The sequence below is a fragment of the Meriones unguiculatus genome, chromosome 2, assembly GCF_030254825.1.
Source record: "Meriones unguiculatus strain TT.TT164.6M chromosome 2, Bangor_MerUng_6.1, whole genome shotgun sequence".
Classification (NCBI taxonomy): domain Eukaryota; kingdom Metazoa; phylum Chordata; class Mammalia; order Rodentia; family Muridae; genus Meriones; species Meriones unguiculatus.
Window position 1 is genome coordinate 19,844,560 of NC_083350.1, and position 18,575 is coordinate 19,863,134.

The following is an 18,575-nucleotide window of genomic DNA, read 5'->3' on the forward strand; positions in this document are numbered from 1 at the left end:
GCACAAAGTGATTTACAAATTTTGCTAAACATATGCTGTATAAAAGCCATCAGAGACTGGGAAGAATATAAAGAAAACAATTACATACTTCCTTGAACTCACATTCTCCCCCCACCCCAACACATACACACATACAACCCATACACACCTTCCAGGACCTGTTCATAACTGCAGGGGATGACAACAAAAACAACCACACCGAGAGCCTTAATTGTTACAGTGCATGGGGAATGAACCTGGGCATGCTACAGATGCTCCTCCTGGGGAGTTCTTCATTAGCCACAATATTCAAGATACAACCTCTACGAAGGGTTATTCAAGCAAGCAGGAGGCCCCCAAACCAGTGGTGATGTGATGGTCCTTACTGAAATGCCCAAACTATGCCACACTCCATGCACTGACCCTAGTGACATCAGAATAATAAAAATCCTTTAAGAAGAGAGTATTTCTCATGTCAGTCCAGAGGACTTGAGCAGCTTTTCAAGGGTCTGGCTTTTTTCTTTCTTTCTTTTTTTTTTTTTTTTTTTAACTCAGGAGAGGATCAAGTTGGGATCAAGTTGGTTTTAGTGATAAACGAGTAATTGCATATTTGGTGGGAAAGCCCGCAGCTCTGACAAGCAACGAAGGAAGCTGCCTGACAGCAATTTCAGGTGCTGGGACGCAATAAAAACAATGAAGAAAGAAAATGTTTGCTTTTTCTGTCAACTGAGATGTCAGTACCCATTAATAAATCTATCTGCTAAATCTACTCTTATTCATGTGGGACATCACCAATTTAAAGTAAAATAAATTATCTTTAATTAAATGGAATTGTCGTCTTCCTCCCGCTATCATCCCCAATTATTCTCCTTAATCAGCCCTTTAGGGAGAAGGCGAGATACAATGCTGAAAGGCACATTGACTATAAACAATTTCTCTTTCTGTCAAGGGATAAAATTTTTAATTTTAATTACAGTTTATAACTATATTTTTGGATATAAAGAATAAAAACTGCAAAATCATATCATTTATGGAGGCGGGGAGAAAAGGACACGGTCACTTCCAAACTCCCCTTTCCCCTTCTTGTGAACACTTCAGAAGAAGCCATTTATGGACAACAAATTAATTGATTCATTGTAATTTATTACTTTTGTTTCTAGTAAAAAAAAAAAAAAGTGGTTTTAATTAATACCTTAAAGCACACAGCACCAGCTGAATGGCATCTTCCATGGTAGTTTCAGGTTGTTAAAGCTTTCAAAACCTGGGATTTCTGAATGGTATCAACTCATGTTTAGACAAGAACAGCATATGCACTTTAAATATTAAGACAGGGCATTGGGTAGCAGATGTGGCTGCACGAGCTGCTCAATAATGTCTCCTCTCATTCCCACCTCCTTTTTTGGGGGAGGAGAGTAAGGCACCAAAACTCTACCAAAAAGCGCTGTATACTTTAACCACGTGACATACTGCAGCATTATACCACTTCAGACCTTATATGAAAGCAACAATGGCCTCTAAAATAAATGATGAAATCAACAACCAATTTACATAGTATCTCCGTCCTAATCTCAAAGGCACAAGATGAAATATTATCCCATGAGCAATGAAGAAGGAATTTAGGGGGGACCGGGCCCATCTCCGAGGCAGTCATCCTTCTGGTACTGCCAGAGATACTCAGGTACGTTTGTGTGTGCGCACATTTCACTCATTACCGTGGCCCTCTAGTCGGGGTGAAGGCGTTCCTTTATATTGGAAGAGAACGTATTAATTATTTACAGATAAACGGGTTGGGGCACTGACTGCTTACTGACTACTTACTGTTACTTTTAAAAATGTATTTTTTTTTCCTAGGGTGTAGCACTGTTTTCATTTAGCATGCCTTTGAATTGCCGCCTACAGAAGTAAAAAAAGGAAACCGCAGCTATACAAGCCTGCTGACTTTCTTATAAAAGAACCAGTTTTAAACTTGTTTATACTACTGATTCCAAATGAATTCAAGATGGTGGCTAGTTAAAGAAAGAGAGCTCATGCCAGGGAGTTTGATCAAAGAACTTCAATTCAGCAATGTTCAGTTTTAATTGACCACTAATTAAGCTACATTAGTCCAAGAACGGTCTGTATCACTTCGAGTAATAAAGAAAAGAATTAATTTAACCCCATGTCAGTCAGCTTTAGTAAATTCATCTGAAAGCAACTTCTCAAACGACAGGCATGAAAGAGGTGTCTAGAGCAAAATGCCAAAAGTGGTCTACAGAATTCAGAGAAGACAGGGGACTCGGTTCTCAAGTGCATTTGTCACTTTGCTAGTGATGTCACCTTGCAGGTGTAATTATCTTCATTACAGATACAAAGATGTCAGCTTCACTCCCCGGGTTGCAAAGGGTTGCTTTAAAATTGGATTCAAAACATGGCAGCAGACCAGCCAATTTTAACTTTCCTGTATTCTCGACAAAAATAGAGTGGATTTGCAAAATCATGAGAATTTTCAAAGGCTTGGAACTCTCTTCTGGGAAAAGTAAGTTGAGGGGGCTGGGGGAAAAACAACTGCAATAACACCACCAAAAAAGCTCATTATAATTAGGAACCACAAGCTATGACAGCCATGGCAGCAGCGTGCAGGGCGCATGTGTTAAAGTGGTGTATTTCAAAAGAGCCAGTTGCAAATTTATAATTTTTCCCTACGTTACCCTGCAAAAGCAAAAAAAAAGAAAGAAAGAAAGAAAAAAAAATTGCTCACTATTCTCATAAAGCATTCCAAAAAGGGGAGGAAATATAATAAAAAAATGGGGTAGGGTGGGGGGTGGCAAAGGCTCCTACTTTGGGATTTAAGACCAAAATATAAGCTTTAAGAACATATTGCTTCACAATTCAGTCTTCCTGACTGGTAAAGTCCTTCATGTCAATCCTGAGATGATGCCCTATGATCTCATGACAGATATCAAATGTGTAAAATATGTTTAAATCTTAAAAGTAAACACTGGTGTCAATGGGATGCTGGCTTGTATTTTATATTAATTAACCCCACCCACCATGCCTGCATGAATAGCATTGATTCTTACTGCACTGAATGCCACAGGTCACATACTCCTAAAGAGAGGCATCCTTGTGGCCTCAATGCACATTATATTTTGCTTTAATGATTTCTGGCAACCAACTGCTGTATTTTCTACAATAGTATTTAATGAATAACCTTTTTATCATTCTGCCAGTACTCATTAAAATGCACTTGTTTCTGAGATGCAATAGCTAGCTATATGAAACCAAAATATTAATGCAAATTGGCATTGCTAAGTTTAAAGCAGTATTTGCATTACAGGAACTAAACACGGTTCAAACTGAAAGAGCGCACAGAGCACAAATGCCTTTTGACACCATGATTATTACTGAGAGAGACCATGGCTTGCGATAGCGTTAGTGAGCCCGAGCAGGCAGCCCAGGAGGATGTGCCAAGCACCCTCGTCTGCACATCCAGGCAAGATGGGGAAACGTTGGCATACCTCTCTCCTATGTATGTAGGTATAAGGTACCAAGGAACTTACGAATGCATTCCTCATTCCCATGAATACCTACCTCAACAGTCATATTAACTGTCTCCAGAAAGCTAGGACTTTTTGATAGAACAACGAGGGCAGATATAAGAGCAGTCTGTCTTCTGTGGAGGTCTTGGGAGTCTCTCAGCCAAGGTTCTGCCTTACAGTACAGAGACGTGGGCATACATAGTAGCTGTATCACTTTCACTGGGCAGAAGAAACATTTATTGGTTGTCTATGATAGGCTAACAGATTTACAAAGATGTCTTAAGATATGGCGGATCCTCTCCTTCAAATTTTCATTGGTTGAGGTAGGGGAAGGGGTTGCAAAGTGCCTGCTCTGTGCAAATAAAGGGACTGATCCTTAAAAAAAAGACTGAGCAAACCAAGCACTAACTTGAAATGAAAGCAACAAATATAGCGGGCTTCATCATCTGAGATAATACAAGGGCCATGAAGATATCAATCCTTATCTCAGAGTTGACGTTATCTTATCTAAAGTTTTTTTTTTTTTTTAAGCAAAATGCCTTATTGAAATACACAGCAGAAGGGACTCAGGTTCTTTATGATCCTTATGACCTAGAACCATTTGTGAAATTCATAAGTACTGCCATTTCTTAGACCAGACCCTCCCAATGAAACTGCCTCTGCTGTCCAACAGGTGACACTAAAGACATGTGATGGAGGACTCTGTAGTTGGCTTAAATGAGAAACGTGATTTTTAAAATCTGTTTCTAATCATTTTACATTTAATCATAATAGGCATGCATGGCTATCCTATTAGTAAGGGTAGCCGCAGCCTTTGAAATGGGCTAACAACCTTTGGAGCACCTGTCTTATGGGGTGTATTTGAGAGCATGTCTAAAGGAACAGTGGCTTACAGATGTATTTTATCAAATGTTAATACTACAATAAAAGAGTAAGTCTAGGTTTTATCACGGCTTTAAAATACTTGCTGCCTAAACATTAAAGAAAAGGCACTCTACAAATATTTCATAACCTATAAATACACAAATATCTCATAACTTTCCCTTTTACAAAACACATTCTGAAATCAATAAGCATATTATTGCTTTAAATTTATTCAGAGGATTATACTGGGGCTTATAGAATATAAGAGAAATACCCAGAGCTTAATGCAGATAATCAGTCATTGATCAAAACTGAAAACAAAGCAATGATCCCTAATAGACCCTCTCCTTAAAATCAGTTGATGTTGTAAAAAAGATCACTATCTCCCCTAAATTGAAATGCTCAAATAAATGAAATTATTATCAAAATGGTAACCTGTACTTCTCTGCATGGCAGCAGGTAAAATGACATCTCTGTAACTGTTTACTATGATGGTCTACAACCCTCTATGACAAAATGACCCAAATAAAAAGTCAGCGTAGGGCAAACTCACAGGTATGCCAGAAAGAGGTGAAGCAGAAGGTGGGACTTGACTAGAACTGAGCAGGCACACGGTGGTCAGGGCTCCAGGAAACATGCAGTACAGGGTGCGGGTTCTTCGGGGGCTGAAGTGCTATCCCACGAACTACTGCACTCCACAATAAGTACAACTTATCTGTTCCAAAGGTTCTCTGAGAATCCTAGCTGCCCAGCTGGTGCCCGACTGCTAGGTCCTGTCTACTCTGATCTGGCCCTGGGAGAATCTTGTGTAGCCTGAGGCAGAGACTGAGTGGTGGCACAAGCTATGGTCAGACCTGGCAACTCTTTCCAAAGCTTGGCTTCTAAGAAGTGAGAAGTTGTGTGTTCTAAAAGTTGGCAGGTATTGAGAGTCTGTCATTAGATCCTTCACCCTTCCTGCACAGAATGCTAGGGAAGGCAATGAAAGCCTTGGTATCACTTTCTAAATCACAGCCAGAAAGATACAGTAATGATGGACACCAGGCAGTGACAGTTGTTGGTAGAGTACAAATCTGCATTATTAGAAAACTGAAGAAGAGTTTCTCAGGTTTGCTTTAATCTTCATAATCCTTTTTTTTTTTGATGTAGACAATATATTTAACAAGGATTCAAGCAATATCCTTAATGCTCTCATCAAATACTTATATGTGACTAATTATTAATTCTTCTTTAGACTAACTCCCTTTTTCCTCTTTATGTCCTCCAGGGGGAAAAGTAATACATTTCTTTTAGGATGACTCAGATAAAACAAGAAACATGCATAGAGTTCCCAATATCTTAAAAGATAAGATATAAATATAAATATATGTAGGGAGTGAAGAAAATATCCCTTATTGACTCAACATAGTCTAACAGCTGGTTTGAAGCCATTCCAGTTGATTCACAAATAATTTACTATATTTACAACATTGCAAGTGAAAATTTACATTTTCTAGGTAAATCATGGAAATACTTGAACAATACTATAGGATATAGAGTGATATATATATATATATATATAAACTGAAATAGAAGGAAATTTGTTGGAGGGGAAGAAAGGTTATGGTGAAAAGTGAAGGGAAAGGTGAAGGGAAAAGAAAGAGGAGGGGGAAAAGAAAATGGGAAAGGGGAGGAAAAGAGAAGTGGAAAGCTAGGAAACAGAGAGAGGGAAGGGAAAGAAAGAGGGCTGGGAGAGAGCAGGGAGAAGGAAGGGAAATAAAAATCAGAGGGAAGGTAGGAAAGAAGGGAGGGAGGAAAGAAGGAAGGAAGGAAAGAGGACAGGAAGGGCCTCCATATGTGGCTCACACGGCAAGAGTTAACTATTAATGTCCAAACTCAACATGTCTCAAGCAAGGACTTCTCTGCCTCTGCTTTGCTGAAGGGTGGTTCTGTACAGTGTACCAGGTTTAGCCTCTAGAACCATATGCCAGTAGCGTCGCCCTCCCCCTCCCCACATTGTGACAATCAAAACGGTTTCCATCTGTCCCCTGGGAGGCACCACTGCTCTGGAGATACATGTTTGTAATCAGAGTCTGTCAGCAACAAATACCCATTTGGATTTTCTGAAGTTTTCTATAAACATCTCTAGAAGTATCTTCTGCCCTCTGAAGCAGGGAAAAGCCATTTACACCCACAATCATTTTGCATGTGATACTGTGACCTGTAGCGTTGAAACTGGCAATCTGTGTTTGTTTTGGAACTTTTAAAATCAGCGCTATAGTGCTTTTGATTATGCAATGGAAATGTTCATTATTTCCAACTGACTTGCTCTCATCTATATGTGATAGCCCATCCAATACATCCTATATACCTTTCTGATGAATAAGCAAGTTTGAGCAATAAAGAATTGGCATTATCTGTTACTGTCTAGTTTTATGATTTATCTATCTAGCCACCAGCCATCCATTCTTTTCATGGTCAAGCCAAAGAGTTTAATCTACATTGCTCCCTACTGGCAATGCATCTGGGAAGGCACTGTTATCCATAAATAATCCCACACGAGGCCAGCTGTAAGCTTTACATACTACACCAAAGGGCCTAGGATGTTTGCATCGTGAGGTAGTCAAGCCATGGCTACATCAGTACTTCAATAACCAACTGACTTCAGAATAGAAACTTCTTAAAAGCCCAATGGATCCTAGGAATCCCAGTTTAACCTCGAAAGATGTTTAATGGATGTACAAAGCAGAAATTCAAAATATAATAAAGATTCTAAAAATAAGGGCTCACCTAAAACTGCTCAGGTACAATTTAGTTCTTCTTTGCTATTGTTTTTCCTTTTTTCCATCATCTAAAAGTGGAGGAGGAAAAGGCCATAAAACTAAATCGTCCTCCACAAGGGACAAGTTGAGTGTGCTTTTCCATTTCTCAGTGTTGTCTCTGAAAGATAACACAGCCTCGGCTGCTTAGAGGTCAGGTTCTCGTAATGGTTCCTGTAAGTCATCTTTCTAGGGGTTAATTAAGTAAACTGAATCCTAAAAGGGTTTTATTAGCAAAACTGACACTGTAAAGTGGCGCCAAGAGCATCTGCCATGACATGAATCCTCTCACAGTGAACCGCACGGAGCCACCCGGCACCTCTTCCCAGGGTTCGCCCCTTCACTGCCAGCGTCCTAGCCGTTCGCTGCATCCTGAGCCCTCTGGCAAGTGAGGTCACTGGGCTCGCATCGACATCCTGAACTCTACACTCCTGTCATTTAAGTTTTTAATACAGCACACGGCTTTTTTTTTTTTTCAGGTGTTAATAGAAAAATCAATTTTAAGTCACAACAGCTGTGATCACTTTAAATATCACAGCTGTCTTAGGCTGAAAATAACCAATCTGAGCACATATAGCTCTGCTGCAGATACAAAAAAATGAAAATATGATAGAATGTTATCTTCTGCCCCCTCTGAAGCAGACTGTCTAATACAATGGCAAAGAGTTCACTTGTGTTAACTTATAAAATCAAGCTCCCATTTCATTGCTGACCCAGCCAACAGATGGCTTAAAAGAAGAGGGAGGAGCATGGGTTTTAAGAAGTAGCCCTATGGCAATTGCCGAACATGTTTAATTATGGAAATAGTATTAACTTTGGAAGGGACTAGGCTAAACGGTCGATATCAAATTGAGAGTTCATTTACGTAAACATTTTGCTGTGAAGACAGGGGGAGATTAAGTGGGATCCATGCAACACATTAAGTGTTATTAAAGTCTGGGCGTTTCAATGATTATAGGACGAAGACTCATATGAACTGGTGGAAACCACCGTCTTTCAGGAAGTAATAGCATCTTATCCAGAACTTTACAAGCTGTAACTAGCCACAGCATGTGACAATATGCTTGCTTCTCTCTCAATCCAAATAAAATGCCATTACTTCTCAAAGAATGGAATGGCATTCTTAAAGAACATTTAAGATAAATAAAATTAAAGACAAGGACTGAACATCAGTTATCCCACGCGCACAAAGTTGAAGTAGGCGTGTGTGAACTGAACTGTGAGTAGCAAGTACTCTCAGAAGTCTAGAATTCTGTTAATACTGCCATCTCTGCCACAGAGAAACCTAACTCGGATGTTGGGAAAATGATACTCCAGATTAAGAGCAGAAGAAAGGGGAGAGCTTGAAGCGAAGCAATGGCAATGCTACACGTCTCACATTTTCCACAAGTTTCTCGAGGTCTTTCTAGCCTCCTGGCTAGACGTAATCCGAAAATAAAAACCTCAGGTATTCCTTCTAGATGTTAGACTATACCCAGGATAAAACTGAAGAGTTGGCCATGTCTGCCGCTGAACAGGTTCTACTAAAAGTCTGACCTTCTGTTCTCCCTGGGGAGGTTCAATGCAGCAGGTACAGGGAGACCTTCCTGTCCTCTATTAGTTGCACACTAACTTCAAAGCTACACAAAATACACTGTGGTCGTTTAGCCACGACCACGACGACACACAAAAGCAGGACAAAGTGAAAGCACACTTGTTAAACATCTATCCCAACCCCCGCGTTACACAAAAGAAGCCTAGGAAAAAAACGCCATCCACCCTGCTCAGAACTGCTAGGCTCCTCTGAATTGTAATAGCAGGTGCACAAATAATAACGGGCTGGCCAATCAACTTTTTTTTTCCCCTCTGATTTGTCAGTTTATCTTAATAATGCCATTAGGAATGTAAACATTTCTGCAATTTATATTTAAAAGTCAATAAAATAATGGGGTGCGGAATTTATCCTTTTTAATTTTTTAAGTAATACATTTGATTATTTTAATCACGTCAGTACTTAACTGGATGGAGTTTAAATGTGCATGTAACATCAATTTAATTTCCTTTATTCGCTAGAAAAACCTATTGGGTAATATGGTGTTATTCTCCTTACCGAAAAGGCACAATTTAGGAAGAAAGAAAGTCTAAAGCACATTTATATTTTGTTCCTTTCTTGGAGGTGGGACTCTAGTGCCTTCTAAATATCTTCCATCATGAATATTTTAAGATGGTAACCAAAGGGGTGAGAATCCAAGAGGAGGTGAGCATCCAGGACACACTCACTAGATGGCTGACAATAAAAACAAGGGGTGTTTCCACACTGCGGGTAAACTTTATTGGGCTCCAGTAACAGGGCTGTGGTTGGTAAATGCATCAACTATTTTTAAAATGGTGCTTGAGCTTTTCCCAACATAGCAATTCCCACTTGCGCAGGCTCATTATTGTTGTAGTCATTCAGTACTTTATAATCTCACCCTGAGGTTTGGAGAGGTGAAAAAGCCAAGTCAGATGTTAGGCTCCATTGTTAACATCCCCTGTTCATTTTCAGGTCAGCTACAATGGAAGCAGCTGGAATTCAACTCTTCCCCACTTGGTCCCACCAATTACCTCAATGTGCCCTCTCTCAAAATGAGTGTAATTTGGCCTGGAGGAAGGCACAGCTCTAGGTCCCTGGAGGAAGCCAACCAACTCCAGCATTTTTCCAGTGGAGTTGAAATCTGACCATCACAGCTCAGTGCTCTCACATGTCCAATTTCTCAGGTGTCTCAGCCCAATCCCTAGCCCAGGGTGAGGAGAAGGAGCTGAGCTTAAAGCAGTATCCTCTCTAAACAAAATGTTACAGCTACAGTGCTCCTTCCAAAGTTATCTGCCATAAAATGCTGCTCTGCCCTAAGAAACGAGGAAGGATCTGAATGAAACTGGAAAGGTAATAAAAACAGCCTGGAATTTAAAGACAACATTATCAGAAAATGGATCTTTAATATTCTAGGTAGATTATGACACTGTAACATAAGCACACCTGTGAATACAAAGTTGTAGTTTGGGAGTTGGAGATCTCTAACACTTCAAAGAAGAAAGCCTAGTTATGCCTCTCAAAGCATTCTCACAGGGAGGAAATCAACTTTAAGAACTGTTCTTCAGAAGAAAATACTATTTTGTTCAACAAAATGTAACCATTATCTTACATGATATGATAATGTACCATATAATATAAGTTATTATCTATTTTAAAATGTTTTAAAGAATGCAGGGATTTCCATGTTCTACAAACTCCAGGGGTAACTTCCAGCATCACCTCAGTCTATAAAATTCAATTCTTTTGTTAAAATGTCTTTATCACTTTTAACATTATTTATTTGTTTCCTGGAGTATAGAGATCATTGTTATAAGACTCTGTCCCTCTCCTAAACAGTTTATAAATGGTTTAGGAACATGCAGGACTTCATTTTTGCCACCATCCGTAATTTTTAATTACATATAATTTTGCCCCATGTTATCTTAGAGTTATGTTTGAAAGTATTAAGGGCCAATGAATAAATAAGATCTAATCAGACATATAAAAACCTGAAAACACTTGATCCTCCATCATTTTTCATTTACAATAATGATGAGCAAATGTGCCTTTGTGTAAGTCTGACGATGTTGGAGGGCATTAAGGAAAAACATCACCAACTGCATGTGCTAGGAGGCAAGCATTTAGGTTTGCAAAGGGGAGCAAACATACATTCCTGTTGAATTTTCTTTTCAAGGTAATAGTAACCTCTAATTTGAACAACTTTTAAAAATTTCCCAGCCATGATGTAAAAATCGATGTGTTCTCCTTGGAGCAGGAATTAAGGGGCTTTTGTTCGTGATGAACCTCCTGATGGCAGACTACTAACCATGGCCATAGCCCAGCAAAAGAAAAGACACTGCAACACTCCTCACGGTGGCAGACCCAAGAGTCCAGCTGCTCTGGGAATGGACACACAGAACACTCACAATCTGCAGTTAACAGGAAGGTGAAGCTGTTTAACCAGGAAGGTTTGGAGACAAAAATTAATCACCCTCAAGCCTTTATGCTGGCTGCTCAATTTTACTAAAAAATAAAAATAAATTTCAAAAATGGAGGAGCAACAACAAAACAGACAGTAGGGATGAAACTGAATAAAGTACACAGAGGCGCAGGAAGCATGCAGTTCTCTAGTATAATTTCCTGTTGATCAGTTGGAAAGGTATTTAAAAACCATCCAGCTAGTCCTGTTTTCCCCTGACCGACCATTCCTTTGCCTAGCCCTCTTTTCCCTGCTCCAACATCCTTCTTTCTAACTCCTGAAACAATGCCATAACCTAGTGTTGGGAGCCGGATGCTTCCCAAGTGTCAAAACACTCAAACCTACCAGAAATCAGGAGTTAAATAAAGGGAACCACATACATATTTTCCTAAAAAATTAGCCTCCCAGCAAAAATGTTCAAACTGGCGTCCATGAATCTCAAGCAGGGATTTTTGAAAATTTAATCAGAGGCAGCTTTGCAAGAGGTAGCTACAATATCTCTAATCTCAAGATTAAGTGTCTAGTGAATATTTACCAACTTAAACCTACAGAACAAAATGAACAGTTTTGTTTTAAGGAATTAAATACAGACAGGAAAACAAATTTATTGTTATCTCAAAATCACTAGTCAAAATATTCTGTATGGCAATAATACCAAATACTAACCTAACAAAAATTATATATGTATGTTTTTCTACATGCTTTTTCTTTGATATGTTTTTCTTAAGATTAGTAAGCAGCTAAAAAATTAGGTTTGTGATCTAAACATATTGTTTTCTGTGTTAGCAACTACACAAATATTTTTAACTAAAATGCATTTATACTGTAAAATGCATTTATAAAATTCATTTACAGCCAGAGTTATGAAATAATAATTGTTTAAAATGGCTTTTAAAATGTCAACTACAATTTCTATAGTGGAAAACTTTAAAACCTGGTAATTACTTATCTGTAACTGCCCCAGCCATGTTTTTTTTTTTTTTTTGAAAGGGCCATATTAAATATGTACTTAGCAATGTTATTTCTGGTGTTATAAAAACATTAATCTTTTTATGTTGCCACTTTCGATGGCAAATGCATAAGAGCTGAAGCTTTTCTACCTCAAGCTTTAGCTAGGAAAATGAAGCTTGCTGACTGTCACTGTCACTTGTCCATAGGTGAACTTTGTTCCAAGAACAACTCAGAGATGAGAGAGGTCCTGTTATTCCGACGTTTGGGCAGCCTTAATATCAGAAAGGAGTCTACCTTCGTTTTCACTTTTGAACTTTCTGAAGATGAAAAGCCTGCATAAATATGACCAAACATTGGAATATAAACACAGGGAGCTTGCTCTCATTTGCCTTCTGAGATTTGATGACTTGACAAATAACTATTTCAAAACAACTAGTTTGAAACATGGTTTGAAGCTTGTTAGTATGAAGCAAAAAGAGCAATTAGAATAATCACAGGTTTCCCTATACGGCTTAACACATGCACACGCTGCCGAGAGCCTATGGTGTGATCTGAAATTACCATTAGGAAGAAATTTTGCCGCTTTTGTTTTCAATTTCATTTGCCAGAATTTTATCTGTGTAGCTTTGCCATGTTTTTAGCTATATGGAACTTGACCAAATAATTACTCATTAAAATTTGAATTCGGTGAGCATGTAAACCTTGGGGAAAAAAACAAAATTTAGGGCTTGAACTATTGCTTTTCTTTTTCTTTTTCCCCTTTTGGTAGACCAAGTTATGCCCAGCACTTCTCATGGACTGAATGAGAACAGACAGTGGTACAATTTGACATAAGCTTGAGTTCACAACACTTAAAATAAACATTTCTCTGCCAGAAACATTTTTCTAATAGTTGAAGAATAATTCCTTTAGATTTTCATTTAGCTGAGATTGAGATTCAGTTACACATAAGACAACAATGCATAGGGAAAAAAAACACACACACACACAAAAAATTACTTGGCCAAGTTCACTGACCTCCCCCCTGAGGCAAAGCTGAGTTTTACAAATGCTCTCTCATTTACACTCAAGATTTATTCCTTGGTAGCTCTTTAGTTAGGATTATTTAAGGTCTTATTTCATGAAGTCCACACTTAAGGACAAATCGCTGCCCTACATGCAAGCAATTTGGGTATAGTAATGAAGGCATTTTCTATCTGAAGGTAACAGAGCCCATCTACGTTTTCCTTTGTCTGTCCCAAAATATCATTGATTAAAGTGTTTCTTTTGCTAGGAAGGGGGAGGAAGACGGATTTCACAAACCCTGTGTTTGCTGCTTCAAAAAGAAGATAATCATAACTGTCATGCTGTTCTGTATTCCTGCTGCAACCTAAAATCAGTGTTTGGGAATGATTTTCCATTTTTCTTCTTTTGTTTATTCACAGGGAAAAACCTGCTTCCTCTAGCCTCTCTCAGTTCAGGGAGTTCAAACTGAATTTAAACAAGTAATTGACTTGTCACTGAGGGAGAAAGGAACTCAGTGCTGGGTTGTCTGCACAGGAAAACCTGTGCTTCAGAGAGGGCCAGGCTTAACAGTTCAGGTCGGAACGCACAGGACAATCTCTCTGTCACTCTGTGACTATCTCTGTCTGTCTGTCTGTCTGTCTCTCTCTTTCACACACACACACACACACACACACACACACACACACACACATGACAAACAAAATTCAAGAAAGGTAAAGTGGCTTTCACGGACATGTTGAACAATTAACACATGGCATATACAGTCTCCACAAGATGTCTGGCATCAAACCAAAGGCAGCTGAATGTAGAACTAGATTCAGTACAATACACACTGTAGAATAAACAGAAATCCGTTTCCCCAGGGCATGCATGAGGGTGTTTTGGAAAATGGTCTAGAACTGGCCCGTTTGTGGAGCACACACAACTGGACTTTGCTGCCCCTGTCACAGAGTTAAATCTAAGTACTGCTGACCGTCCGTGGTTTCCAATGTTCTCTGCTGAGGCGCTACGTGGCTATTTTTTCTTAATATAATGTATGTACAATTTTCCTCTTTCTAGTGTTTGAATCAATAGAGACACACATCACCAGATTTGTTTTTAATAAACGTCTTAAAACAGTTCCTATAAATACATTTCCTGTGACAGAGTGATCCTGATTTTATGAGTACCATCCTCTCAAAAAAAAAAAAAAAATCTAACAACCAAAATATTTGGCAACTGCGAGGGCATATTAGTGATATGATGTCACAGACAGCATTTTCTTATGGTAGAGGCAACTGGCAAGCTGTGGGAATGGAATACATATTTTTAAAAAAAAATTCCTTTGGGCCATAAGGAAATTAAAATGCCCAAGCCTTGACTAAAAATTTGACGATTCAACTGTTTAAGATGTAAAACTAATAATTAACATATAAAATTCACATCACTGGTTCCCCCTAAAGTTAAAAACCACAACAACTTATATTTGTTGTAATACATAGTGTAACATATAGTGTTTTCATGCATATGCATGTAATGCATAATCTTCCCATGTATAACATAATCTTCCCATGCACAGGGGCAGCAGAACCCTGGGCTCCACAGCACTATTTCAGACACTTTTGCCTGCCGATCACGCTAGCATCATTTGTGAAGTTTCCCCAAAAGGTGCTTAAAAATCATCGGTACCGATTGTGGTGTGCATGGGAATGTCTAAGAGACAGCAGGCAAATGTCTGGACTAAGTAGGAACCCTGACAATTGCAACGCAGACATAATTCTTTTTAAAAAAATGAGTTGCATAGGCCCAATGTTTAAGATCACAGATTTAAACACTGACCAATTTAGAACAAGCCATTTATTTCAACACCTACTTTATTTACCATATTTAACTATTGTTCTGATTACATAGGATAGTCTTTAAAAAGGGACTTTAAAAGGGATAATATTTATAAACTTGTGTTGATTTACTGATACTTAATAATTCAACAATGGCTCATTCATACAAGTGTATGATTGTTTAACTCCTTAAGCTGCACTTCCAAAAGCTCATGTATGTGTATACACACCAGTGTAGCCCGCTAGAAATAAGCTATGTGTGTATACATATATATGTGTGTGTGTATGTGTGTGCATATATATGTTTATATAGGCTTGCATACATATAACAGCACACACACATTTAATTCTCCTGCGCCAGTCAGTACAGCTGAACTTGGCCTTCGTGGAAGCTCTGATCAGTCCCTTTTGGCCCAACTATCACACTCTGATTAAGATCAACCCAAATGTAAGTTCAAAGTACAAAATAAGAACAGTTCATAAATGGCTGCTTTTCACCCCACCTCCATTCTTTGCTATTTTAAAATGAAAATTTTGTTCCTCCATTGCCCAAGTCTTTCGGAGAACACCACATACCGATTTAAAAAATATTGAAATCCTTTTCCTTCAGAGGGCCCAGGCAAAGGAAAAAAATAATAATAAAACAAACCTCCAGATGGCGAGTATAAACCTTCTGCTGGGGTTATACACAAGATACCAGACACTTTCCCCACTTAAATAAAGCCTTTCTGTTGGGGGGGGGGGGGCGCTGAGGAAAACGCCACACAGCACAAATAACTTACAATATTGTTACATGCACGAATGGATCCGTAGCCACCCCCTTCCTTTTTTGGCTTAAAAAAATAAGTTTATATAATCTGCTCCATCAGATGTGTTACTTTTAAGTTTTTCGTCTATTTGAACCTCTTATCTCCTCTCCACTACCCATGGTTTCCAACTTAGTACGACTTTAGATAGCACAAAACCTCAGTCCGGACAGAAACTTACCCCCAATTTTCTCTCAGGCTAACCTGGGCTTCCTCAATTCTCTTCATAATCTGCTTCTCCTTCCAATCATTTGAAAGCAAAAAGAATCTGCTAGAAGTCCTTTCCCTTGATTGTTATTTTAACTCGTACCTTGTAAGTTTGTTTACCTGACTGCAAACTTTCTCTCTGAGATCTACTTTCAGAAGCTTTGAAAAGCATCGATGGCTCTACAGTGGGGGGAAGGAGCAAAGGAGGAAGGCAGAGGCAACATCCCAGGGCTTGCAGATGATAAATATTTCATGGCACCGGGAAAGGTGCGGCGGTCCCGCACAACTTCGGAAACAATGCTCCCCGCCTAGACTGCTCATCCCTGCGACCATAAAACTTGTCCCCAATGCCCCTCGAAGCCGGAGTTCGCTTACCGCTTTCCCATTATAGTAGTACATCAAAGAGTTGCCGCCCATGCCCGGGATGGTGTATGCGCAGTACATGGCCTCGGATTCTTTTTTTCTCCTCAGTACCACTCTAACAACTTTTATTTCAAACTCGCTGTCCCTTTTTTCACAACAATTCCTTCAGTTGCATTTTCCCATATGGCCGGGCCAAGCGTGGGGAATATGCAAAGCAGGAAGAGACCATTCCTGGCGGGCGGGGGAGGCCCCGGCGCTGCTGTCAGACGCTCAAGTTCGCGCAGGCTGGAAGGCGGCCCGGCCTGTGCAGCGCTGCAGCCGAGCACTCCAGACCGCTTCAACTTTTCCGAGGGGTTTTTATCGGCTCAGTCCCCCGAATAATGCCGATTCCTACAAATTCCTGCAGGCTTCACCTCCTTTGCTCTCTCTCTCTCTCTCTCTCTCTCTCTCTCTCTCTCTCTCTCTCTGTGTGTGTGTGTGTGTGTGTGTGTCCGGCCCTCTCTCTCTCTCTTTCTCTCTCCCTCTCTTTTTTCTTTTTTGTTTTGTTTTAGGCACCCCTTTTCTTCTCTAAAATTTCCACTCAACTGCCTTAGGGTAAAAGTGGAACAGGGTCCATTATTGAGCAGAATACAAATGCGGTTAATTGACTCCCCCTCTCTCTCTCTCCCTCTCTTTCTTTTTTGTTTTAATTTGATTAAAAAGCGAGTGGCAGGAAGGGAATCGTACGATGCACATCTAATAACTCTGCCATCTGTCTCTGCTGCTGGCTAGCTCCCAGCATTGTACGCAGCTGCCTGAGAACTCGATTCGGGAGGGGGGGGGGGGCGTAGTGGAGGAAGGAAAAAAAAAAAACCCACACGTTTCTGACCTCGCTCAAACAGAGAGAGGGGGCAGTGTTTTCTGGCTGCTTGGTCAACAACCTACAAAATCGGGTTGCGGAATGAAACAGAGTAACAGAACGGCGGGCCCAGGGCTTGGCCAGTCTCAGGCTCTCAGACCCCGGGCAGAGGGTGGCTGCCGGAGGCGAACTTCTCCCCGCCACTGCAGCCGACTGCGTGGTCAAAAGCGAGCTAGCTGAATGCCAGGAGGCCAAACTTCCCCTCCTTGGGGCTGGGCATCCCAAACCCACACACTGCAGTCTGGAGGGCTGCAGCAAAAGAGAACCCAGCTGCAACTTAAGCTTGTTTGTTTGCTGGGTTCTAAGGCAAGCTTATTGGTTAAGTCCGAATCTACCAATAGCTCACAGCTGTCAATTCCTAAAAAGGCACCTCAGAGACCCCGATTTCAGGGTTTTGTCTTACCCCAGGAGCCTGATTTCTGCATAAATATTTTAACAAGCGTTCCATGGACGTTTTCGTAAACTTAAATTTTACTAAAGTTTAGAAAAACGGAAACTTTCCTTCACCTTTATTGATCACCACTGAACAATAGAATTGCAAGGTTTCTAACAAGCAGGGGGATATTTTTGTTGTCTTTTAAAAAATATATCAACTAACAAAAGGGGATTTAAAAAAAAGGAAAGAAAAGAAAGAGGTGGGGGGAGAGGGAGGAGATGGGCTGACTTGAGCTTGCCAAATTCAGAGCATCACAGGAAAGGAGGGCCTCTGGGAATTGATCCCAAATGAAACTAAATCATTTGCATATGCCGAGGCAAATGCCACCGAGCTCACATCTACTCTTCAGAATCAACTTTAATAATGCAAAACACCTATTTCCTTACAACTCAACGCGGTAACAAAACACATACAGTATTCATAGACAACAAGCGGCTGCAGTGGACTGGAGAAGAGAGCCTTAGTAAAGACTGGAAAGTTTCAAACACACACACACACACACACACACACACACACACACAGAGGTTTGTCTAACTCACTTGCTCTGCATTGATTCCGAAGGTCCCCAGAGGTTTGGGTAAACAGTACTTGAATTATAATCACACATTTCATTCAAATTTCATGCTTTGAGGATTTTTTCCTCATTAGAACAGTTAGTTGTCAATCTGACAGGATCCCATTTGTACCCTTATAAACCACCCTCAGTGTTTAACACCCAAGGCCAGAGTGTCCACTACCAGAGTACAGAGTGTAAAACTCAGAACTCACAGAGACGCTGGGATTTGGAGAGAGAAGTTGAGGTGGGGTTGTTCGTATTACCGTTCCTTTGCTGTTCTCCTAGAAACCCCTTCTTCAGGGGACTGTCACTAGCTCTTCTCTGGATGTGACTGCTAAGGGCCCTGGACTATTTCCATAAATAATTATCA

At 40.0% G+C, this 18,575-nt stretch overlaps 1 protein-coding gene across 16 annotated transcripts in view; it reads right to left on the reverse strand.

Moving 5' to 3' along the window:
- Tcf4 (transcription factor 4) overlaps positions 1-18,575 on the reverse strand; it is a 339,325-nt gene that overhangs the window by 77,666 nt on the left and 243,084 nt on the right. The window contains exon 1 of one of the 16 annotated variants that reach the window (XM_060377108.1): positions 16,328-16,757. The exons of 13 other annotated variants lie outside the window; for them this stretch is intronic. In XM_060377108.1, coding sequence (XP_060233091.1) covers positions 16,328-16,396 — 69 coding nt within the window. In that variant the 5' untranslated portion in view covers positions 16,397-16,757. Of the gene's footprint in view, positions 1-15,926; positions 16,096-16,327; positions 16,758-18,575 lie in introns of those variants that run through there. 2 more of the 16 variants (XM_060377107.1, XM_060377109.1) reach the window with 2 other exon arrangements.